At 37.9% G+C, this 25,673-nt stretch overlaps 2 protein-coding genes across 2 annotated transcripts in view; one reads left to right on the plus strand and one right to left on the minus strand.

Moving 5' to 3' along the window:
* The window catches only part of C7H2orf88 (chromosome 7 C2orf88 homolog), a 38,545-nt gene extending 23,818 nt beyond the window's left edge, over nucleotides 1-14,727 (minus strand). The window contains exons 1-3 of the mRNA XM_041717681.1: nucleotides 14,588-14,727; nucleotides 11,457-11,553; nucleotides 2,955-3,035 (exon numbers count right to left, since the gene is read on the minus strand). The gene's annotated coding sequence lies outside the window, so the exon portion shown is untranslated. The remainder of the gene's footprint in view (nucleotides 1-2,954; nucleotides 3,036-11,456; nucleotides 11,554-14,587) is intronic.
* On the plus strand, nucleotides 14,423-20,966 carry MSTN (myostatin). The gene is made up of 3 exons (XM_002195107.7): nucleotides 14,423-14,927; nucleotides 16,726-17,099; nucleotides 19,219-20,966. The coding sequence occupies exons 1-3, from the start codon at nucleotides 14,555-14,557 to the stop codon at nucleotides 19,597-19,599; spliced, it is 1,128 nt and encodes a 375-aa protein (XP_002195143.3). The 5' UTR covers nucleotides 14,423-14,554; the 3' UTR covers nucleotides 19,600-20,966.
* Nucleotides 20,967-25,673: the final 4,707 nt, after the last annotated feature.

Here is a 25,673-nt window from a genome sequence, read left to right on the forward strand (position 1 = left end):
TATAATCTCTGAGAGACAAGTGGACTACAAAAAACCCAGGAAAGCCATTTGATCCCAGGTGATTTGCCAACAACCCTATAGCTTAATATTAACTTGAATAACTTCTCACTCTTTTTCTGGCTGTCCCTTCTTCCCCTTTCCCTCAAGTCAGAAGTCTGCTTTTTGATGTCTGAATAAAAGATTGTTCATCTGACACAGTTCGAAGTTCAAGATCCTGCTTGTATGAGGCATGACCTCTTATTAGCTGGAAAACTTTACTCAAATACAGGCTTTGTGATGAGAGGCCAACAAATGGATGCAGTTTCCACAGCAAAACTTGTGTTACTTAGCTTCAAAACAAGCCTGCATTTAGTGAACTAAAGGAGTTGTTCAGTGGCACAGCTAAGAGTTCACAAACACACACAGTCTGACAATTCTTTTCAGCCAGCATCAACAGGATCCACAGACAGACAGCCTCACTTCTTCTGAATCAGAGAGGATGAATCAGGATGAATAGTTTCAGCCAAACAAGAACATTTAGAGTTCTCATTTAAAGTATCTCATCTAGGAACAGCATCACATAGTACCAGTAAATAAATAAATAACCCACAAATAAATAAACAAACAAATAAATAAGTGACCAAATAGGATCCTTTGAGCTTCATCAGTCACCTTTTTCTATTAAAAAAACCCCAAAAACCTAGGCCACTCCATCTTGTTTATGGTCGTGAACAATTTCCTACCCTATTTATAATTGCCTTGATTTTATTTAATAAAGGAGTTAATAAGACTTTTTCTTCTGAAGTCTTAGGACAGAATTGATGTAAAATATACTAGACAGAGACCTGCTATAAGTAAGAATAAATTTGAATAAAGATGTAGCTGTTGAATTCACTTCTGAGATTCCCTGCAGGCTTACAATACAAGCACTCTATTCCAAACATAATCACAGGCACAATAAATTAATGACTTGTATTTATGAATATAACTTTATTTCATGGTTGGCACATACATGCTGTTATCACATCATACTGTCATAATATTTGTTTGATGTTCATATAAGGGCACAGTTAAGAAAAGAGTGTTCATCACCTTTTTATTAAGGTGACAAAAAAATGAGAACCATCTCTCACTTGGAAGAAGCTTGTTTGGAAATAATTTGAAACACTAGCCCTCTCAGGAGAGGCAGCAAAAATATCTCTTCTATCATCTTACAAGAGTAGCCTGTGAGCCACGTTAATCATCTTGGACTGAAATTTATAACAACATATGGAAGACTTGCCTCACTATTATTAGAAGTTGCAAGTTTCATATGTGTTCCTCAACTCATTTAAGGGTCACTCCTGCTTCGAACATTATACCCCAAGTAATAAGTGCTATAACAGGTCATTTGCATTCAGGAAATTATTTTTGGAAGAAGCTCCTGCTTGATGCAAAAGGGCAAAGGACACTGGAGACTAAGGCCAAGAACTGACTTCTCTTGGGCCCTGATCCACACAGCTTTTGTGAGTCCAAATGATATTTTAATTCAGTTTGAAAGGATTTTGATAACATTGCCTTTGGAATATTTTTTCTTCTGTGATATTTTGTCAGGTTTTATTGATATTTACTCATGGCTTTGTGTATGTGACTCTTAAAGAACAGAACTGCGCACAAGATTTGATCTCTTCAGCCAGCACTGTGACTTTCTTGTACCTTTGCCATGCTTCAAATTTATTGTTATTTCATCTTTAGAAAGAAGAAAGTCACCTCATGTTATAATGCCACTGTCTTAGTCTCTGTATTATAGGCGTGAATAAATAATTTAGTGAAAAGCTGATTGCATCCTTTTGGGTATTGATACAGCTTCTCAGTTCTCCCAAGCAGCAAACATTTTGTTCTCCCTCCTGCAGTGAATTTGATGGTGTTACAAATATTTACATAAACACGTTGATGATGATACCATTGCACTGAAATAGTATCCACACCCCACCCTCTTCCCCAAGATCAGAACTCCCCAAGCTCAGTCCTACAGCCATGTAAAGCCATTTTAGAAGGTTCTCAGCCAATTCCAAAAGTCATCATTGAGCATCAGTCAAGTGAACAAAGTCTGTTTATTTAAGCTCTGAAACACTTCTTTTTCCTCATGAATTTTCTTTAAATATAGTCATGCTGCTCCCACACTCAAGCACACAGCAGATGGAAAATAAATTTATTCTAGCTTATTTCCTGAACACTGAGCATGCAGCAGGCAAAATCACAGGTGGTGGTGTATACACTGGCTGCATGATACACCACTGGCTAGCAGTAAAAATGATGTTACATTTTACTTTTATCCCGTGAGGAAAAGTACATTTCAGATCTTCTAGTGGAAATAAGATCTTGTCTTTGAAAAATTTTGGGTTCTTACCCACTGTTAAATTATATCTAAGGGATGCCACTGATAGAAGTGTTTAGTATTCTAATTATCACCTCAGTAAACTCAAGTGCAGTATTTAAAGCTATTACCTGATTTTAAAAAACTCTAATAATACATTGTTTGCATGAATCTAACCTATGCAAATCTGGTTTTAGATTCAAGACATTTCCATGTTATAGAAGTAGCCAGAACCACCCAAAGTGGAATAATTTAGTGCTGCTTTTTAAGAGCCATAGTTCTCGTGAGGTTTGGCCATAGTTAAATGGGAAGCACTTTGAGAAAAATGCTTTCATTTTGTCATCTAGTCAGACAAACCTGTGGAGCAAACTGTTCAGCTGGGAGTACTCAGTCAGCCAGAGAAACAACTGAATTACCTGCAAAGCTTACAGGGTTTCATGCCTATTATTCTTTTAAAAAACTGTTATTATTTAACAAGAATAGTGGCTATTTAGTTTAATTAAAAACTTCTTTTCAACATGCAGGTACTTTTTTTTTGTAGCTTCCAAATACTAATATGTAGAATGAGTAAATATAGGACAGCTCTGGTTTATCTACATCTGTCTAATTTATATGTTACCTTGCCAGAAATACTGTAGGCATTTGTACAATATTGTTGATTACTCCATCTTCAGAGAAAGAAACTCCTTGCAGTATAACCCTAGAGAAGGGAGACGAGAATGATACAGAGCTGAAGCACCAATACCTAAAAAGCAGAGCTATTTACTATAGAAAAAAACCCCCAAAAAAATAAATTATCTAAAGTTATGCTTGGAACAGAGAAGGAAGATAAGAAAACACTGATTTCTCATAAAAATAAATAAAATTTTTAAAAAGGGTATAATACACCATATAATGGAATGGAAAGAAAAGACTGTGCATAGGGGTTAAAAAGACAATACCTAATACATAATGAGCTCACAGGAGATGCCACCATTATAATGAATTTAGAGTGCCCAGATTTACTGCAGTATACACCTCAAAGCTTGGAAAGGATTTCTGATCTCATGCTTTCACACTTAAGCCAGCCTTTAGCCGAGCTCAAGGTGTGAGGTGGCAGATTATTTGGCAGGCTTGCTGAGATTCCTTGAGGATTATGCAGTTTCCTAGCACCCATGATTTTGGTAATATAACAAAGGACCTGGTTATATTCAAACAAGCACAGTTATCAATGATTTCACAGCCTCAGCCAAAGTTAGTGAGGTATTAATTAAACAGCAGAAAACAGAAAAGTATACATTTCATAGAACATGCAACTTAAAGACAGTTTCCCTGGAAAACAAAAGACATTGGTGAAAACCAGAAGAGAGAATGGAAAGGTAAAAGAAGGAACAGCAGGTCAAGCAACAAGGTTTGCATTTCCTGTAGCCATGTTTCCCTTCATACCTCTGAATAAAGCCCCTTGAATCTGATGAAAAATAAGCCCATAAATTTTAAGGAATTAGCAATTAGTAAGCATAGAAATATAAATCAACTGAATGTTAATGCTTAGGACAATAAATGGCTGAATTAGATCCAAGAATACAAGTCTGAGAGTCAGCAATGAGATATTGAAAAGATATTTGCTTTACACCACTACAAAAGCAAAGAAACCTTACCAGGCTTATCTGAAGGGGAATGAAAGTAACCTGAATTCCTGGCTCCCAAGGATTTTATTTTATGGATGCAAAGCCTGCTCTGGAGGCCTGAGACTCCTCAGACACTCACAAAACTGCCCCAACCTCATTAGCTTTTTGGTTGATTACAACTCATTAAGAAGATTTGTGTTTTATTGTGGTTCTCTATTTAAACACCTGCTCTTACTCTATCATTTGTAGAGTGCCAAAAGAGATTTTCCAGGAAAACCCCAAACCAAATCCACTCTATTTTATAATGGCTATTGCACCTGCCACAGAAATTTGTAAATGGAGTACCTGGATGCAAACTGTGATGGATATTTCCCCTGTGCTGTGGGGGGCAAAGGAAGCAGTGTAGATAAGACAAAAATTATTTCAGTTCTTTAGCCATGTTTCAGATCAACCTTCATCACCAGCTGAGCTGAGCCAGTGCCAGTGTATTTGAGCAAGCTGGTTCCAGGTCCTCATTTTTTCCCTTGCCTTTGGTTCCCTTCTTGGCACTTCTCAGGAACCAAGTGTCTCTCAAGGCAAAGCTAGAAAATGCACTTGTCCTCAGAGGAAATCTGACTTCCTCCCAGAATAAAGCCCAAATAATTCACTCCAAGCTCAATTTGCTACTGGAAGATGGAAAAATACTTGTTTAGCATCACCACAATCTGCAGCTGGGAGAAGAGGAGCCACCACTGCCATGTTCCATAGCTGTTACTCCACAAACCAGGCAGCTGCTCATCTCCCCTTAACCTCCACAAATTCCCAGGACTGGGAATGCTCGTGCTGTGTGTTCTTGTGCTGTCTGCTTTCATACTGAAAGAGAAACACCATGGAGACACTGCTGTGAGAAAACTGAGATGGAAACACCCCCCTGTTACCATTGGCTGCTTTTCCTTATTCTGTACAGAAAGAGGAAAGGTCTGGCCAGGCCACCATGACCCTTTTCATGTGAGGTGATCCTTTGGTGTGTTTCTGGTAAGGGTGTGGGTTCCCTGATTGCCCTTCTTCCAGCACAAGCATCTAGCCAGTCATGCTCTGGTTCCAGTGCCTGGTATTTTCCCAAGGAAGAAGGATATGGGAAAGGTAGACTGTGATTAATATACTGCAGATGGCAAACACGCTCATTTGAGAGGGAAGAGGTGCATAAAGCATGACAGGTGTGCTGCAGGAACTGCATATAAATGCCAGCTCCCAAACAGCAGCTCAACCCCAATGACTGGCTCCAGTGCTCCAGCCTAGGAAAATGGCTGTTTTCAGGAAGAAAAACCCTTTCCAAATGCTGCAAATACTCAGAGCATTCTGGGGCTCTAATCCTTTATAATCTAACTAAAAAGAACACCTCATAACTTGCTGTACTCAGAAACTACTGACAAATATGACTTTCTCACTGCCTGCAAACTACAAATTACATCATTATAGTGAAAACCAGTTTTCAATTAGATTCTGTCTAGAAAATAAAAATTAAATTATGTGCTATGCAATGGTATTTGCTGGTATTATCCTCTGAGTTTGTACTTGCTGCAGTGTTCTAATTCACTCTGGGCTAACACAGCTTGGGGGCATTCAAAGAGCTTCTTGAAACACAGTACATCATAATGCAAAACTAACATCCTTTCCTGTGTAATATGCTTGTTCCAAAATTACTCACAGAAGAGGCTACAAAGTTACTTATCAGCTTTCTTCTTCTTGTTACTCTTTATTAGTTCTAAATGGCTGAAAGAACATGAAATTCAGCCCTATACAGTGATGTTGAAATTTAAAAAACCCAAAACCTGTTAATCTGAGTTATTATTAAAATTATTAATTTTTATCAATATCAGGTGACTTGAAAAGTTAGACCAAAGTGCAAGATGTTCCTATCACTAAATAATTACCATTTCTAAGTACAGCATTATTCCTATGTGAACTGTAAATACACATTGCATACATCCCAGAGCCCTACTGAAATAAGAAATTCCTTCATGTTATTTTGATAAATCCTATTTCTTGTAAGAAATATACAGAATTTGTCAGGTAGCACAGCTGTGGAAAGTGTTTTGTGCCATTACAATGCCCTAGCTAATGCCTGATTGACTGATGTGAAGAAAGGGCTACACAGAAAGGAAATCTCATTTCTCAAACCAGCCAGTGCAATGAGAAAGCTTTTGAGCAGAAACTGCTCTTCCATTTGAATGTCCAATAAAACATATCTATATGGAATATATGTACACAAATCCTATAACTACAGCTATACCAACATAGTAACTTTTAATACAATTCAGGATCTAGTGAAGCAATTTCTCTCTACCAAGTTATTACTGGGATGTTAAAATTTACCACACTGCTTTCTCAGAGTTACTCATATAAATCATTAGATACATCACTTAAGGTTTAGAATTAGTGAAGCAGGCAACTGCACAATTCAATAGTTATTCATTAATTTCCTTTGTTCTAGAGGCTTTGGACAAAATGAAAAAATGCTTCCATTTCTTAACGTTGAGCTACTTCAGTAAATTATGGAAAGTATAATAAAGTAATTTGATGTAGTCAATTTTATTTCCATTTTGCACTGCATTCCTAATTGTACCATCAATCTCTTTTATTAGTATGATCTGAAAAGCCTTAAGTTTGGCCAAGTGATTATATTTTTAATTGATCACAACCTCAGCTTTGTATGCAGCAAGTCTTTTTTTTTCTCAAAACATCAGAAGCAGTTGTGAAGTTCATCAGATTTATGTACTGGAAAAACCCTGGTACAAAGTTCATTCGACATAAAAAAAGCTTTGTGTAGTTATCACAAAGTCAGTAGCAAACAAATAACTCTATATCCATTAATCTGGGTATCCATGGAATATTTTTCTCCATTAACTCTTCCAGATCTACTCGCTAAAAGCCATTCTCTTTAAACTTTGAAGCAACAGCCACTGTAACAATTTCAGATTTCCTATGTGAATTCCATTTTTTAAGCATCCTTTCAATTGTTTGCATAGTCAACGAAGAGTGTAAAATCTTTACATGATTTCCATGATTGTAGGGCATATAGTCATGGATACAGCAATGGTTGCTCTGAAGAGTTAATTCTTAAGTAGTTTTATATCTCTGCAGAATGGTAGAGAGGGGTTGAAAGTCTGTTACTGAATGTAAAAAAACCCTAAACAGGCAATTCCCTGGTGGTTTATCCTTGTTTCCTGTCAACCTGCTAGCTAATACTGCCAACAAGCAGGCTGATGGGAGAAAAAAACTTGAAATCCCAAGGATAAAAAACCAAAAACAAACTTGTGACTTTTTAGAGCATCAGCCTTTAAAATTGTTAGGAATTGGAAGTGTCTGCTAGAGCAACCAGAGGCAATTTTCAAGAGAAAAGGGCAGTAAAGCTAAAGCTTTAGCCAGTATAGGCAGTTTTCCTTCAGTTGATACAATCATTTGATGCTTCATAATGGAGCTCATAAATAGGGAACATCTTTACTGCATCAGCAGGGAGTGAACAACAAATAAGGAAAGATATAAATAAAGCAGGAGGAGTAAAAAGTTTCTTCTTTTAGTTTCTTCTTGGATGCCACAATACCTTTAAACAGTTGTACTAGTTATGTGAAAATCCTTCAAAGGTACCTAATTTATTAAAAACACCTCAGCATTTATATTCTTTTCCTCTAAATGAGAATCAAATACATCAAGAAATTTTAGACAGTCTCTGATCTGCTCTTTGTCTTCTAAAACCCTAAAGCAGCTTATGTGATTTCCTGTCTCTACGTTATTTTGTACAGGGGTTTTCATAAATACCTGATTGTTTGGGGTCTTACTTTAAAAGAAGCAGCTTCCTCAGAAACCACAGCCTTTTGTGCCTGCTTTTTCCCATAATACACTTACAACATTAAATGACTTTGTAGGGTTATATGTTTGTAATACATTATATTTCATCACATTAAAATAGCTGATTCATTTTTTCTATAGGCTTCTTAAAAATTTAAATTACCAGCATTTTTAATGCCAGGGTTGAATCAGGTAGCCCAACTCTAAATAGTAAATTTGACCTTTGCTGATGAATATGCCAGATTCAAAGGCCTTCTTGGATGACTGCAGATCAGAATGTTGCTTGATTTCTAGGAGAATGTCACCATCACTTTTCATTCAATCCTACTGGCATTTGCCTCAAATTAGCCTGTCTAAAGCTGACCATAGACCAGCACATGGGCAGAAAGGAAAAAAGCTTAATTTTGCCATAACTTCATCTTATTGATGGAATTCACCTTCCTCTAAGGTCTTTGCTTATGAGCCAGCAGGGCTGATTGACAGAGCTTTGAACTAGACTTGAAGGGAGAAGGGATAAGATCAGGAATGGCCATGACAAGTTGTGGGATGACATGCCAGGGTTAGAGGGATGGGATGCAAGTGAGAGCCCTGAGTTGGTGACGCCAAGACACACTGGTTGTGCTGGAGCACACTTGAAGTCTACAGAGATGGGCCAGGGGACTGCGAGGGGATCAGAGACAAGATGGCAACACCAGAGAGTTTAAACCCCTTGTATTGGAAAAAAAAATTAAAAAAAAAAAAAAAGAAAAAAAAAAAAAGAAAAAAGGAACAGGAAAAGCAGAAAGCAGCTCTTGCTTCCCAGCAGATGCTGTTCCAGAAGAACCCAGCAGAGGACAGGCCACTCACACAAAATCATTGACTCCCGCGGTGAAAATCCTCTCCCAAGAGCTGTGCCTCGGAGAAAATAAAAACATTCCTGTAGCTAGCGATGCTGAGACAAAGTATTTTGGTGTTTCAAACACTTTGATTGTGCAAATGCACAAATGAAACCTCTCCAAGCACGGTAACAACTCTTGAGAGGAATCCAAGGTTTCCCATCAGCAATGAGCAGCTGACGCAGCTATTTTAAAAGACATTGAAGATGAATGTCAGGAATTTTGGGTAAAAGCAGAAAACCTACAACTGTAAAGAAAAGAAAGAAAAGACAGCATCCGTTAAGAAGGGCAGAATCCTTAGAATTAAGTAGATATTTAACAGGGCTCTTTTACAAGATATAAGATTATATAGACACCATAGTAAAGGCTGGAGAATAAAATTCTGAACACAAAGGAATTAAAAAAAAACTTTCACTATAACTGCATTCTTCCTTAAAAGCTTTTAATGAACTCAATGTACTTCCCTATCTGTTTCTAGGTTTCATTTCAACTGTTGTATCAGCTTAGCTCTGGAGGAAAGTGTACTGCAACATGCAGGAGAGGGAAAAGCAACAGGGCATTTTTGGCCTAATTCCACAGGCACAATTATGCATGCAACACAAAAGCTGCAGGAGGAGGGAGATGGCCAGAAGCTGAAGGTAATAACTTCCCCAAAGCCTATGTTCATCAGCATCTCTTGGGCAAGCTGAGAGATGCATCATGGACTGAAATGGCCACAGCAGCCCTTTGCCACCAGTTTTACCTGTTTCCCCAATTTTATCCATTGCACAATTGCATCCTATGGCTCGTGAGACACTCATTAGCAGGCAGACCTCACTAGTGCCACACTCCCAGCTTCTGAGTGGAGGGAATCATCTGCCATTTTGTCCTGGTATTCAAACCACAAACCCAAGTATACCTCAGGGGAGAACACTCAAAATCCCAAATTGCTGAACATCTTGATCTTCATGGGAAAGCCACCTGCCAGCAGGGGTTGAGAAAGAGTTGCAGATGCCAGTGTACCAAGGCATCCATACTCTGAGCCACACCTGCTCTTCTCCTGTTTGAAATAGGATGTCTAGAACTCAGAACTGGTAAAACCGATGTGGATTTCTTTCTTGGTAAGCTGAGGGAGTTAAATATTCATACCATCAACATCCATGAAGTTGACTTCCAGTAGCTGGTACAGCAGAATGTTTAGAAGGTTATATATGACTACTTTTTTAGGGGAAAAAAGCATAGCAAAGGACAAACTCTTTCAGGCCCTTTGTTCCAGAGCAAGAACTCACATGAGTTACAGCTTTCCTATTTTAGTTCATGGTAATAAGTTTAAAAGTGGCAGTGTTTGCCTTACATTTACATAATGTAATTGGGATGGTATTTCCATAGGCATTTTGTTATTGCAAGAGTTCTTTCTAGGTGTTTTATAGGTATGGTCTTATATCTGTATTATGGTTCAAAGTAATACATTTATCTTGTGATTCAGATGGCTACGAGAAAGCACCTGCATAGTTAAGCACTTGAAACACTCTAACTTCAATACATTTTATGATATGTCTGAATTTTTCTGTTCAAATTTAACCATTCCAAACAAAATAACTGCACAAACATTATTTCTGCTTATAGAGGCAAAGAGAGAAATGAGTCTAGTGCAAAAAGATTTTAAATGGAGTTTTGTATACATTTCATTTTGCTATTCTTGAATTTAGGCTTTGTGCTGACAAAAGTGAGAGAAAAGCTTACTCAATTAGTACCTTCCTCAGTAGCTCAGGAAGAATGATTTCCATATAAGCTAATCAGGGAGAGAAGCCAACTGGTTCAGAGGTAGCACTTGACATCAACGTAAATAGCAATCACAGATTTACAGTGCATTTTGCAACACCTGCTTTGTTTCTTCCAGTTCTGCCTCCTGAGATGAATCAATTATGAGAACTATTTCATTTAACTTAAACAACAGAATAAAGAAAAGTGAATTTCTGGTCCAGCAGGCTGTAAGGCAGTGTTTGAAAATGTAGCCCACAGCAGGATGAAGTCATCCAGTTAGTTACTGGTAGGGTTATAACCCATGTCCCTTTCCTCCCCTGCCAGGAAAGCAGCTCCTTCATACTGCTGTAACTCTCCCTTTTCTCAGAAATGTCCTGGTTGCCTTCCATGTCTGTTGGTCCTCCCCCAGAAGAAGCTGAGCTCTCAGCTGGCTGTCCCTGGGCGCTGCTGGCCGGGCAGGGTGACAGGCTGTGGATGCTGCAGCGAGCGGCGTGCTGAGCACTGCCGGGGGAGCACGAGCTCTCTGCCTAACCAGAGGCTGCCAAAAAGGATGGGTAATGCTTGGGCTCTGCTTGCCTTCTCCTCAGGGAGGGCATTACTAATCTCCTTTTCCTCTGCACAGTCACTGTTTTTCCACATAGCTTGCAGTTACAGCATGTCTTTGAAACCTCTTTATCAAATTTGTAGGGGTGGGTTTGGTTTCTTTTCCCTTTTTTTCAACTTTTTTCTTAAGGTTTTCCAAAAGCTCATGGTGGAAGGGGAAAAGTAGAGGAGAAGTTGCCAGGTAGACAGATGTATGCCTTTTTCCTTTACAAAGGAACATTCTTGCAGTGCTTGATTTTGGGGGCCTGAGCCATGATCTTCGCATAGTCAGGATTGGGAATACTATTCACTATTGGCAGGCACAACGGGTAGAATGACACAAATCCCAAAGATAATATTAAAATGCCATAAAGTTCAGTAAGATGTGCATTTCATATTTAACTCTTCTTTGGTTTTGCTAGTGATAATGTGTTAGGGGTTTGTTAAAATATTTTTTTGCCTGATAAATTTTAGAACAACTTTTACCTGGTCTCTTCATCACTTATTTTTTTCCTCTTCTATCACCTACTTCTGTAGTCATCACTCTTCATCACTTGCAGTCATCCCAGTTTTTCCAAAATCACTATAATGCAAATCAAATAGAAAAATAAATCACATATTCTATTATTATTATCAAATAAATTAGATCCTTTAATAGCTCTTAATCAAGTGCAACTCTTTGTGCTCTTTCCTAAATTCTTGTAATTCCAGAGAAAAATAAGGATAAGTCAGCAACCAGAAAAGATGAAAAGTATTCTACCAACACCTAGAGTTATTCACAGTACCTATGAAATGCATTTTACGAGGGAAATGAAAATATTGCTCTCTCTTGTGCAGCTGCTGGTGAATTTTGGGGTGCTTTTGTCACCTCCAGTCCCTGTGTCACCACTCCAGTTGTTATTGCTACCTCCTAAACAGCGGTGCTCAGCAGGGTCTGTTTGCCACCACATGTCACCTGAGCCCTTGCTCTGAGCTCCTTGGGGTTTTGGCCCTGCAGCCATAACTAAATGCTGCACAAAAAGGAGAAAGGGACACTTGCTTGCAGATTAATGGACTCTCTGCAGAAGACTGGGAAAAGAACCTTGAAGCTCTGCATGTTCTTGCTGGCCAGCCAGAGCAGGAGGAGTGGCAGGAGAAGAAGCAGGTGAGGTCCCAGTGAGGCTGCAGAGCACAGCCCAAGAGGATCACAGTGCTGAGGCACTGCTTTGCTGAGCACCACTCTTGCCCCTCTCCCTCATGAGTGGCTTTTAGCCATGGTTTTCCAGAACACTGAATTACTTTCATATCAATGACTGCTTCATTATTTCTATAATTAAGATGGATCATTATCTTAAACTGTTTCTGGTGTGAAACCTGGTAGCTGTCGAACTTTCCACTTGGGGTAGAGTCCTTTCTATAGCCATATGGTTAAGTTTGGTTTAAAATAAAGAGATAATTTAAAATAATTTTATTATGACATTAACCATAGAAATAGTAAACAACCCCAACTTAAATTCCCCCAAAATTCACTAACAGGCAGTGCTTTTCAGAAAGATTCTTACAGTGAATCATCCTATGCATGTTCCATAAAAGCACATTTCTAGAACTTGAAATGCACTCAGAGTCTGTTTTAAAGATGTTATAGGCATGGCAGGCAGTCTGCCCTAAAAACTCCTGATTTTTTGTTCCAGTGAACCACGGCCCATTTATGTTACCAGCTGTTGAAAGTAGCTGCAGTTTACACATCTCTGCGTAAAAATCAAATGCCCAGGAGCTAAGGCAGCAAACTCCTTGCTTTAAACATGGGCTTTGGCTAAAATCAGAGTATCAGGCTCTGACCCTAAAGCTATATGCCTGAAATGTGTGAGTATGATACATCTATCACTTGCATCAACTTTACATCAGGGCAGGACAACCAATTCCAATTGAATAACTGTGATTTATGTCACTGGTTATGAACAGAATATTAGGCTCAGTTCTGTGGTATACAAATTTGCATGCCCTGGAGAGGCAATACAAAAAGAATATGAATGACCAGGCAGAAAAAAAAAATAATTTGAGAGTTCTGTTCACATCTTTTCTTATACCAACATTTTTCCTACATGAACACGTGCAAAACCCCTTGTCTGACATACTTTTAGGTGTACTTAGAATGGGAAAAAAAAAAGAAACTCCATGAAAAACTGAAAATTCAGTCCTAACTTAGGCAAACTTTGGCATATTGCATGAAATTCTAGGATTTCCCTTTGCTGTAATACACAGATTCCAAATATTCAAATATATAAAATACATAGCAATTCCAGGGTTTCTGTTTGCTGTGACATTCAGCCTGTGTTGAGCAGTAACCCCCTCATCCCCCTCACGGTGGGTTCCATAATTATTGCTAACAGCTCATCAAATGTGAACTGCATTTGATTTTAAGATCAAATGTAAGATTTTATAAGCCATAACCTATGCAATCACACAGAGATGTATCTCTCTTATGCAGAAAGCATATTAAAACTGCATTTTTAACATATAAGCAGGACATAAGATAATTTCTAAGTGAGTAGAAAGTAATAAAGTGCAGAGATACCACTTAAGTTGGCATAATGCAGAGATATTTTGAAGAGAAATAAAAGGTTACATGGAAAATAAAGATAAATACACAGTAGAGATTTAAATATTTTAAGTCTTTTAATGCTTTGACTAATAATGAAAAAAGCAAGTTAAACTATTCCTGTGTAATATTAGAGTGAGTAACTAAAGATATTCCTTTAAAAACCTTTGCTACTAAAGATAATTTACTGCCCAGTATTCTGGTGACAGCATGAAGAGGGGACAGAATCGTTTTTCATTACTGACTATTAATTCAGTAAAGGATTTGTTCTGTGGATTTTGGTGTATTCTAAAGGGGAAAGCAAATAAGACAGGCATTTGCATAGTGTCACATATGCACAAAACCTCCAATACTGCTTTAGCTTATGTCTAGGAAAACAGAGTAAGGTTTTCTGAAATAGGAACTGCTAAATATATATCAGTTGTTGAACAATAAATCAGTACTCATTGCAATCCATTTCTAACGTATAATTTTCCTGCCTGCAAAAAGTAACCCCTTAGGATTTTCTTTTAAATAGTACAAACTTTCAAGTCAGAAAGATTGGTAGAAGCCTAAAGCAAGTTTAGAGCAAGGTTTCTCTTGATTCATAGTACAAGCACACAGTTGGTATAATATTTAAGAATGACAGTGCTGTCTTTCAGTACTGCTCTCCACAATACTTGGAAATATATCCTTTCAGAATGTGAAGGCATATCCTCTGTGAAGTACCCAGATAAATCAGTTCACCCTTGGCTGTAACTAAACGCTGTCTAGTGACTTGTGATCGACAGGGCTTTACCCTCTGACAGCCACATTCATTGTTGGGACAGCAACCAATCGTCGGGTTTGACGACATGAGCCTAATCAAAGTTGGAGTATAAAAAGCCCCCTTGGAATATATAAGGTACACCAGTGTGGCAAGCTGTCTCTCAGATTGCATTTGCTTGCACGGATCTGTTTAGTACTGAAAGGGAAAGGGGGAGGGGGAAAAAAAAGAAGGGAAAAGTGCTGCACTGAATGTGAGATCATGCAAAAGCTAGCGCTCTATGCTTCTATTTACCTGTTCATGCTGATTTCAGTTGATCCGGTGGCTCTTGATGACAGTAGTCAGCCCACAGAGAACGCTGAAAAGGACGGACTGTGCAATGCTTGTACATGGAGACAGAATACAAAATCTTCCAGAATAGAAGCCATAAAAATTCAGATCCTCAGCAAACTGCGTCTGGAACAAGCTCCTAACATTAGCAGGGATGTTATTAAACAACTTTTACCCAAGGCTCCTCCACTGCAGGAACTGATTGATCAGTATGATGTGCAGAGAGATGACAGTAGCGATGGCTCTTTGGAAGATGATGACTATCATGCCACCACCGAAACGATTATCACAATGCCTACAGAGTGTAAGTAAACCCTGCTTCTTTTGCCTCCCACTGCCCCTCTGAGAGAGTTGTCTCCCTGCTGTAGAGCCACACAACTCCTCCTCAGGCTCTCCCAACAGGCTGCTGGCTGAAGTCTGCTGGAGGGAGGGAGGAGAGCTTTATTTCTAAAGAATTTGAGCCAGGTTCAGATGACTGTGTGGCGATCCTTTGTTTTACTGTTCGGTTTTCGGCTCCTTATAATGTGTGTGCCCTGTAGCACTTAGGATTTGCCCATTGCCTTAGAAAGCAAAGGGAGATCTGCAGTTCAGTCAGCTTCGTTATCTGCAGCACTCGGGGCATTTCCTCTCACAAATATAAAGTACAAGTGCAGATAATGAGAGAACTATATTTTTTTGAGCGAGGTTTCACTGGCCAGTATTTTTAGAAGCAATAAAAATCAACAGATATGCAGCTTAGAGCACTACACCTATCTAACTGCAACATGCTACAGCAAGTGCAAGCAGAGAGTTAAATTCTTGCCTCTTTGCTGATCCCATAAACTAGCACCACCCACCTCGGAGTTAAAACTATATATTTAAGGCAAATATGTGTGTAACAGATTAAATGTAAAAATGTCTGTGCTATAGCAATCAGCTCATGTAATCGTGCCAGGGAAGAATGAAAGCATTTACTGAATGAGCAGATTCTGAGTTATCTTCCGAGTGCTAAACATCTGCTATGCCTCCTATCAAGTATCTTTTGCACAGCTAATACTGTAGTATCTTATGTTCTTCATCAGCTAAAGTATTTGACTATGGCAGCTGTTTTTTTAAATAACACTTACGAATATGATGTCAAAAAGGAAAAATATGACAGGACATATAAGGCATGTTAGCAGTTATAGATATCATCATGATGTGCAGACTAGAATAATATCAGCTGCTCTCACCAGCTAAAAATGAACCCACAAATGAAAAAGTAAATTTTTCAACTTAGTAATTATTAAGATGGGCACTTAATAGCATTATTTTACTGCAGCCTTATAACAAAGCTGAGGTCTGCCTGCATTTTTATTCCAGACTTTTATGTTCAAGGCTTTATAACTATTTTTAATCAAACTGTTACATATTTACAGTGACAAGAAAAGTAGTATTTCATTGCTCTGAGTTCATTTCCTACTTCTTATAAAAAGAACTTGAGCTATTTTAAATGCACTAAAGAGACAGGTATCTTAAGTGATGAGATTTATGAAAGTCCTGCACCATTTAGGATTAGTACTACCCATTTTATCCTGGCATGGAAAGATATTGCCATGACTAGGTATGACAGCTGCATCGTAGGCTACAGGAAGGAGGAACGCAGCACTGCATGTGACTTTCCTCTAATATTATTCAAATGAAAACAAAATGATCCTTATATTAATCCCCTCAATTATTTTCTTCCCACTGAGAAAAGAAATGTAAGTGTTTGTGCAGTTTGCCCAGAACTGTATGGTCTGCAGCAGGCTGAGGCTTTGGAGTAAATTAGAAATAGCTGGATCACCACACACGTGTTGAGTCAGCTTATGCAAAGTTGCTATTCTGCATGCTTTATGAAGGTCCTCAGGAGGTGACCAGCAGAAGTGAATTGGTAGTAGATGAAAGAGTAATTCTGTTGACATCCACTAAAGTTGCTGTAGAGTGTAAACCACAGAAAATTAATTAAGCTAAATCCACTTTGTCACTGGTACTCTTTATAATGTATTGCAATATTTTTTATAGTCTGAAAACAATAGTCAGGTTTATATACGCATTTTTTCTTGTTCCCTGTTCAGTAATCTGTTCTTTCCATTCATTTATAGCTGATTTTCTTGTACAAATGGAGGGGAAACCAAAATGTTGCTTCTTTAAGTTTAGCTCTAAAATACAATATAACAAAGTAGTAAAAGCACAATTGTGGATATACTTGAGGCAAGTCCAAAAACCTACAACGGTGTTTGTGCAGATCCTGAGACTTATTAAGCCCATGAAAGATGGTACAAGATATACTGGAATTCGATCTTTGAAACTTGACATGAACCCAGGCACCGGTATTTGGCAGAGTATTGATGTGAAGACAGTGCTGCAAAATTGGCTCAAACAGCCTGAATCCAATTTAGGCATTGAAATAAAAGCTTTTGATGAGAATGGACGGAATCTTGCTGTAACTTTCCCAGGACCGGGTGAAGACGGATTGGTAAGTCTATTTAGAAAAATCACATTTCATTGAAAAGCATTTAAGGTTTTTATAAGGTCATTTTAGCCTATTTTAAGGATAAAATTGATGCATTGTTTAGGGAATGGAAGATAAAAGTTCTGTATATCCAATTCTTTCATTCTTTGCTCTCTGGACATGCCAAAAATCAATAGCTTTCCTCTGCTTCCATTTCCCTATCTAAAAAATTGAGAGAAATTGAAGTATTTCAAAGAGACATTGCAAGGCATTAACAAGAAGAGGTTTTGGCAATTAATGATGAATGATACTATCAAAGTAACATTGTTTTCAATTTTGAGAGCAAATACTAGTTAATAAGCAGCTATTTCACATTAAGCTAAACAACAGTCTTTAGATTCTTTTACTGGTTGGGAAAGATGCCTCCAATATTGCTGAGAAGGCAAGGGAGTTCCTACATACTCTCTATGCATATATTTTCTATTAACAACAATAAAAATTTTCTCTTTATGAAGGTGAGAACATATCTTCTTCATAATGTTAAGTACTTTACCTTTCAGTATTTGGTAGAGTGCATCATTCTACCTATTAGAAGTGGCTGATTAGAGAAATTCTGCTTGATACAATAATTGAGTCATAATGATAAGGAAGTACACAAAATAACTATCTGGGTTTTTTTCATAAGACTAGATTAACAAAATGTAAACAAAATTAAATCCAAAATGTACCTACAAGTACATCTGAAGTGAAACTACAGCATTTCCCCTGCTGTTTGGTTCTGTAAATCATCTACAACCTATACAAATTTCTAAACATATCACAACCAAGTGATATCTTCTTTTGAATAAAGTATGAAGAATATTATTCTACTTTTATTTCTATGTAGCAGATGAATCTGTTGGTCACAGAAACATAGAAATATTTAGATTGGAGAAGACCATTGTGTCTAACCATATTTATGCAACATTTAACTTCACAGCCATATAATATAATTTAAAAGGGCTAAGAAGAAAAACTCTGTGATATCTTAATTGTATATACAATATAAATGTGGATCTCTTGTATTTGAAACAGGCCAGCTGGATAGCATGATCAGGAATGTCCTCACCACCTCCATCCATGCAAATGATGATACATACAGATAACCCATGGCTATCATCACCTATAAATAAACTTTTCAATGGCAGAGCCGGGTTAGAGGCACAGATAATGGGAGAGGAAATCTTTCTTCCCCCCATCTCCTCTCCAGCAGCTCCCCTCCCAGTACAGGTGTGCTCCTCTTACCAAACACCTCCCTATATAATTTACCTTTAGAGAGGGCACTTCCAGCAGCTCCACATCTTGCAGGTATATGGGGAGAGGGAAATCTCTGTAACAAAGTTGGCTGGGCTGTTGTTCCTGAGGAATAGGTTCCATGGGATGGCCCCATCAGTGCCAAACCAACACAGGGGGAAGAAATCAGTGTGTGGAAGGCAGCAGCTTGAGGAACTTTTTCAAAGTTGCAATTGTGGAGGTTGCAATTTTCTTCTAGTCTCAGTTGGTGACTGTGGAAATACACCTTCCATAGCAGGCATGTGCCTCAGGGATCTGCCAAAAGTGCATTCCTGGCCACAGGACTCTTCCAGGAGTCAAAATATTTAGCTGGCACTCCAAATTCATTCAGTCATAGAGTCATTCAAGCAAGCAGCAACAGAGGAGCAACTTTTGTCCTCCTTGGTCTGGACAATACACTTTCCTTGATATCCAGAAAGTCTGATTCAATATGATTTTAATGATGGGAATTTCAGAAGGAGTCACAAAAGCTCTTATTATGGAGTTTAAAACAAACTTAAAAAAAAAATCCACATCAAAAGTAAAAATCCAGCAACCTCCAAATTTCTGAAATGTTCTTATAGCTGTTAAAGAATGTTAACACTGAGACAGTGGTGATTTCAGGGACAAATACTCAGGTATTAAAGCTTTGTATAGAGAAACAGCAGGGAAATGCAGAGATAACTAACACAATTGCAGGTCAAATTTTGTTTGCAAACTTCATTTCAGAATATTAATTTGATACATCTACATCTGAAATTTTGTTTGCATGTTTTGAGTGAACTTGGGCTTACCTCAGAAATGATTCCAATTCCTTCTCCTCTTCACACAGAACCCATTTCTAGAGGTCAGAGTTACAGACACGCCAAAAAGGTCCCGCAGAGATTTTGGTCTTGACTGTGACGAGCACTCGACAGAATCCCGATGTTGCCGCTACCCACTGACAGTGGATTTTGAAGCTTTCGGGTGGGATTGGATTATCGCTCCTAAAAGATACAAAGCGAATTATTGCTCCGGAGAATGTGAATTTGTGTTTTTACAAAAGTACCCTCACACCCACCTGGTGCACCAAGCCAACCCCAGAGGCTCAGCAGGCCCTTGCTGCACGCCCACCAAGATGTCCCCCATCAACATGCTGTACTTCAATGGCAAAGAACAAATCATCTACGGCAAGATACCAGCCATGGTTGTAGATCGCTGCGGGTGCTCATGAGATCCTCGTTGGATCCACCGCTTCACACATCATGGAAGCTATCAAAAAAAAAAAAAAAAAAAAAGGAAAAAAAAAGGAGAAAAACAGAAAAAGTTATACTCCCTCACCAGTGTTTCAAACTGTGAAGTTACGTACACAAGGCATTGCCGACCTCCTGTGTGCTACCAGCAGCAGTTACAGAACATGAACTAAAGGACAGTGTAATTACCTGATGGCTGCTTGTGAGCCAGCAAAAGAGAAAAGCTACAATCAAAATCACGGGATTTAATCCACTAAGTTCTTACATTATGAGGGAACCAATATTCAGTCATTTGGATGCAAATTAATATGCAGATTTCAGTACACATTGGTAATCAAAAGCAAGCTCCTTCTCACCTGAGGACAGAAGGAGCAGGCTTTTAGGTTCCTTTCTTCACAGCTTCACTTAATATCATATTTACAGGAACATATATACTGGTAACATATATGCCACTACACAATACCACCAAAATCATCCTTAAACACTTGAATATATAGTGCAGACTTGTGAAATGTATCAGACAAAATTCCACATAAATGGACAAACCCTGAAATTAGGGATGGCATAGTGTATTTAGTGTGTTTCCATTCCTTTTTCTCATTAGTATGTTAGTAAGTAATGGCAATGGTGCTACGTAAGCAGGCTGAGTAAATAGAAAGATAGTTATATAAGTGAAAGAATTTAGGCTTAATAATGAATTTGCCCTATCCTCAGGTACACTATTCAACATTCGCAAGAAATAGATATTTTTTAAATGAAAAGGAATAGTTTTCTAGACATAGAAAAACAGAAGGCAGTAGAGAAATCTAACATCCAAATTGCAATCCCACATTTTAACCTGCCTTTGCAACATTACCGTTTGCACTATGATAAACCAATGCAAATAGTTGGTTGCTACAGATATTGTTTAAAAACCACTTTGATATAACAGACTTGTGTAATATGTATGCATCAATATTTTGTAAATAAATGTTTATTTTTTAATCACTGTTGGTATATGTTCATCACAAGAGAAGAATGAATTTAACCTGTATTTTAGTTTAATAAACAAACCCCAATATTCTCTTCATAATATAATTTTCTGGATTTTAACACAAATAATATGTAGGAACAATACAACAAAGTAAACCATATGTTGAGAATTATTCTACATTTTATATGTTTTTTACATTGGTATAAGCCATCTAAGATAAATGATGGCTGTTGACATGTTTATAAGGTTCTTTGGGTTACTGTTTTTATGGTAATTTTGATCCACAACTGAATTTCCATATTTTGAATGTTATGTTCATAAACAATGATGATACCACAAAAGATTGCTATTAAATGCATTTTATTATATTTAAAAGTTTGCAGCAAAGTATTTTCTGTATTTGAGTAAACATAGTACATGGATTTCCACAAAATTCTGTACATTTTCCTTATAGCAAAATATTGTTAATTGAAATTAAAAAGATCTATTTACTATAAAGTCCATTTCATTTCACATGTGAAATAGAACTGATAAATCAGGTGTTTGTTAAGACAACACAATCACTGTTAAAACAGCTTCATGTTAGTATGATGCACGTTTTTGTTATATTCCAGAAATCAGTTTTGAATTTTCCTTTGTGTAAAACCACCCTAAAACTGCAAAACTGCTTGATTTTCTTTCCCTTCCTCTTTTATATATTTTATGCTTTGGTGGTAAATAATTTTGTATTGAGTTTTTTTTTACTTTTTTAAAAAATTTGTATGTAAGGACATTAAAACTTAAAGTTTGAGTGATGAGGTTTGAAATGTAAAAGCAAACAGATTTTCTGCAATTTCTTTTGAATGATTAGGAGCTCTGCTAAAGCTGTGTCCAGGCATCAAGCAGATGTTCAGTTTCTCCTGATGCAGTTCACCAGAGCAGGTCCCTGGGGCCCTTAAATACACTTTCAATTTAGTTTCCCACAAAACACTATCAGACTAAATAAAAAATCTAAAAGCTTTTGAAATACAGACTCTTGGTGAAGCCACAGGAATTAAAAGTGCAACACAATTGCCCCCCTAAACAAAGTTACAGAATTAAGGGAGAAATCCTGTTTGTTGAAGTCAATGGCAAAACTTGCACTGGCTTTAACAGAGACCAACCTTTTGCCCTCTGACTTTTAACTCGTGACATTCAGGCACCAAGTGATAGTTCACTGCTCATGTGAACTATCAATAGCATATCCTTGCATGAGGCTCTTAAACCATTCAGAGACTTCCAATTAACTTCCATATAGCCTGTAGCTAAACATTCACTGCTTTAATTGGGCCAGTTCATATAGCAACAGCTGCAGAGATGCAGCAGTGTGGATTTTGCAGTTGATAGGGAACAAAACATATTCCCAATCTACACCAAAGTCCAATTACAATACCTGCAGGATTGTTTTTACTCATGATAGATAAAGTAAAGCTAATGCAAATTCATTTACCCCCACAAGTAACATCATTGGCTGCCTGGTACTAACTGAACAAAGGCAGCACTAAAGTAATGGAATTTTTTATCCTGGGAATCAATGAAAACAATATTAAAGAAAATAAGTAAGTAGTATGAATTCCAAAAAGCATCTACTCCAACCAGCATCCCATCTTGAAAATTAGACAAATTTAATTAATGTAAATTTTATGCAGTATGCATCTTTTATATTTTGCCAAACTTGAAATTATCATAGAGCAATTATGGCTCCTGTGATTTAATATTGACCTTATAGATAAGTGGCTACTCTTGGAACATGCTATGGGCTTCGATCTTAGCTGCTGATTTTAGCTGCTGAATAGTTTATTGTTAATGTGTTTATTGACAATTTAAGATGTCAATGATTTCTTCTGTTCATATTGTTGCATCCTTTTATTTATAAGGCTCAGGTCTGAGAGACTTCAGCAGCATTTGTGAATACTTTGTATGGCTCTCAAGCCTCACTGTTAAGTTGTGTATTCAGAATAATGTAAATATCCTGTGAGGGATGATGCGTGAAAAATTGCATCATTTCCTTGCCTGGCATCCTCAGAATCCCAACAGGAATGAACCAGGTAGAGTCCAGCTTTCCAAGGCAGTGTCCAAGTGCCCCAAGATGCACATGCACAACTGCAGCAGGGCAGTTTCTCATCTCTACTGCTTGAGTTCTTCCTCTTGGCTGTACTGCCCAGCCCTTTCCTTCCCAACAGGAGCCAGTCCTTTTCCAGTGCTGTTTGACCCCTTCCTCCTACCCAGCTTCAGTTGCACTGTAACTCGATTAGCATTTTCCCTCCCATTTCGCATAGCATCTCCTATCCCATCCCACCCCGGACTCTTGCCCTACAGCCCCTTTCACAGAGGGAGCAGCCTCCTGCATCGCTGCCCTCCTGTCCCTTAAGCAGATCCAGTGCATCCTGCTCCTGCTGGAAGCTGCACTTAGGGGAGAAACTTTCCAAGATGCTCAACAGAGCCTGTGGGGAATTTAACAGCTGAACACAGAAGTCATCACCACTAAGCATAAATGCACTGCAATTTTTCACAGATGGATTGTTTTGCTAAATATGAGCAGATTTCAAAGGAAGAACTAAAGGCCAAATCCATTCGTAGCTTTAGGTAGCTTTTCCTCAATTCTGTGGAGTCTGGGTTTGGGGTTTGTGGTTGTTCATTGGGCGTTTGGGGGTTTTTGAAGGCTTTTTTGGGTGGTTTCTTTTTTAATCAGACCTTGGATGCGACTGACCTATTTTGGCTAAATGTCTCAAAAAATAAATCTGCTTGAGATTAGGTTTGGACAGCTCAGTCCAGGCAGATAGATTTTGTTAAAGCTGCAGTAAAACAAAGCAGGTTATTATAATCTGAAACACTGATTAAAAACCAAAATATCCCAACCTCAACTTATAAACTTAGTACCTTTCAAAAAAAAAAAAAAAAAGTTAGGAAACAGTACATTAGGGGAGGCACAAGCCAGAAGATCTACAAACAATGCTGTACATATGTAACTCAGCAATATTGTCAGGAACAACCTTGTCAGCAATGTGTTTTAACTGACTCAAGTTAGCTCTGTGCTTCCACTTCAGCTTCCTCCCAACGATATTAACTGCAGCAAGTAGATATCTATACATTGATTTAACACCAGCAACGAAAACAGTAATGCAACGGCATCTGCTTTTCTGTCACGTCTTTCCCTGCAAGAAGTAAGACTATAACTCTGGCTTGAAATGCAAGTGCAACATGTCTGAATCCATAAAAATAAAATGTTAACAAACTCTGGAAACACTAAAGCTCCAATTCTCCTATTTAGTTTATAAAAGCTCTGACAAAATGCAAAGGAAAAAGTTAGGACTATAGGCCAATTTCTGAATTTGAATAGGCAAGAAGTACAGCTCTGTTCACTCTTGGCCACCTCTAAATAATCTAAAAAAAAAAAAAAGTGATAGTGCTAACATCTGTTGTAGCAATCTTGCAAAACAAAAAAGGAAAAGGAGAAGTGCAAAAATACAGCTCATTTAACAGTGAATGACTCCAATTAATTACTAGGTGTATTGATAAATTAAACAGAATTCTTCTCTTTGATGGCTAGACAGTGAATTTGAGGAATGAAGAACTACTACAGTGACAATGAAACAAAAAACCTGCCTGTTTTTATTGCTCCAGAATATAGATGAGAACAAGTAATGAAGCCCTCTGTAGATGAGTTGTCAAGATCAACAACAAGCCTTGCAGCATTTTTGGTGCAAGTCTGGCTAATTCTCACCAGCCTTAGGCACTAAGGCTCTCTGAGGCTACAGGAAAAACTGTTCCTTTTCTTTACAAGTGGACATAACTCTCACACTATACATGCTTTCAAAACAGTGCTTTCAGAAAATACAAAACAGCTTCGTGTCCATGAGTCAGGTTGTGATCTTGAACTCGTGCTCTTAACTTAGAGACTCTCTGTGCTCTAAATCTTATTACGAATCAAAAGTAGTCAGTGGTCCTAAAAGCCGTTGCAATTTCTCCCCAAAGAAATGCCTTTCACCTACAAGTCAATAACCAAGTTAGATTTCAAACCTGAAGCTTTTCCATTGTATTTATCATACCACCTCTGTACAAGAGAATCCCTCAAGAGCTGAAAGTATTCGCCTTGAATGAATCCCACCTGTGGAAAGGCAGAGGAACAAGCCCTGGCTCAGCAGTGCCTTTCCTGTTACTCTTGATGAGGCCTGTATGGCCTTGGGTGAGATCTTGTTAGCACCTCTGGTTAGGAAAGAATAAAAATGCTTTGTTTTGGCATTATGTTCCATGTCTCACCAGTAAAAATACCAGGAGCACTTACAGGTTATGATGGTAAGGGAGGAATACCTGGGAAAGAATTATGGAGCCATTACTTCATAGACAGCTTCCACTAAACTAAAAAAAAACACAGTTTGGGAGACAGTTGCAACAAACAGGACAATATACTGAAATCATGTAAGGTGTAACAGTTATTGTAAAGCAGTCATGTGCTAACAGTGGTCCGCTTCTATGCATTTCAAGGAGCTGAGTACAATATAAAAAGTGAAATTTAAAGCAGTTAAATACCTTAAGGGGTGTAACCAAGGCAGCAAGAAAGATTTTATCTTCCCAAATCCAGGATGATTCTGAAGGCATTTGCTAAACCTTTACTTCTTTTATCTTAAGAATGCTTAACCTGAAAAGGTCTGCTCTTTGCCAAAATTTAAAGATGTTTTATAACAAATCTAACTTAAGTATAATCTGTTGCATCACAATTTGAATACACAATTATCTGAAATATAATTACTCATAACTTGGCTAATAGCTTGCAGTTAAGGTTCATGATTCTTGCAGTAAAGGTTCACTCTTTCTGCAGAAATCCTTACTAGTTTTTTACCTAGGAGAGGTAACCAAGTCCTAGCATCAGGGAATTTGAGCTTTATTTCAGGGCACTTTGTATCATCCTGTTAGACATTTTTAAGCATCATAAACAACAGCATGAAGAGCAAAGATTTTCTTTACGCTTTAGCATCTGGGCATTTGAACAGGAAGCTTATTCTGATTCCAAACAGCAATCTTCTCTCCTATTAACATTTTCCTCATCATTTTTCCCCATTGTTA

This window comes from Taeniopygia guttata, chromosome 7 (assembly GCF_048771995.1).
Source record: "Taeniopygia guttata chromosome 7, bTaeGut7.mat, whole genome shotgun sequence".
Lineage (NCBI taxonomy): Eukaryota > Metazoa > Chordata > Aves > Passeriformes > Estrildidae > Taeniopygia > Taeniopygia guttata.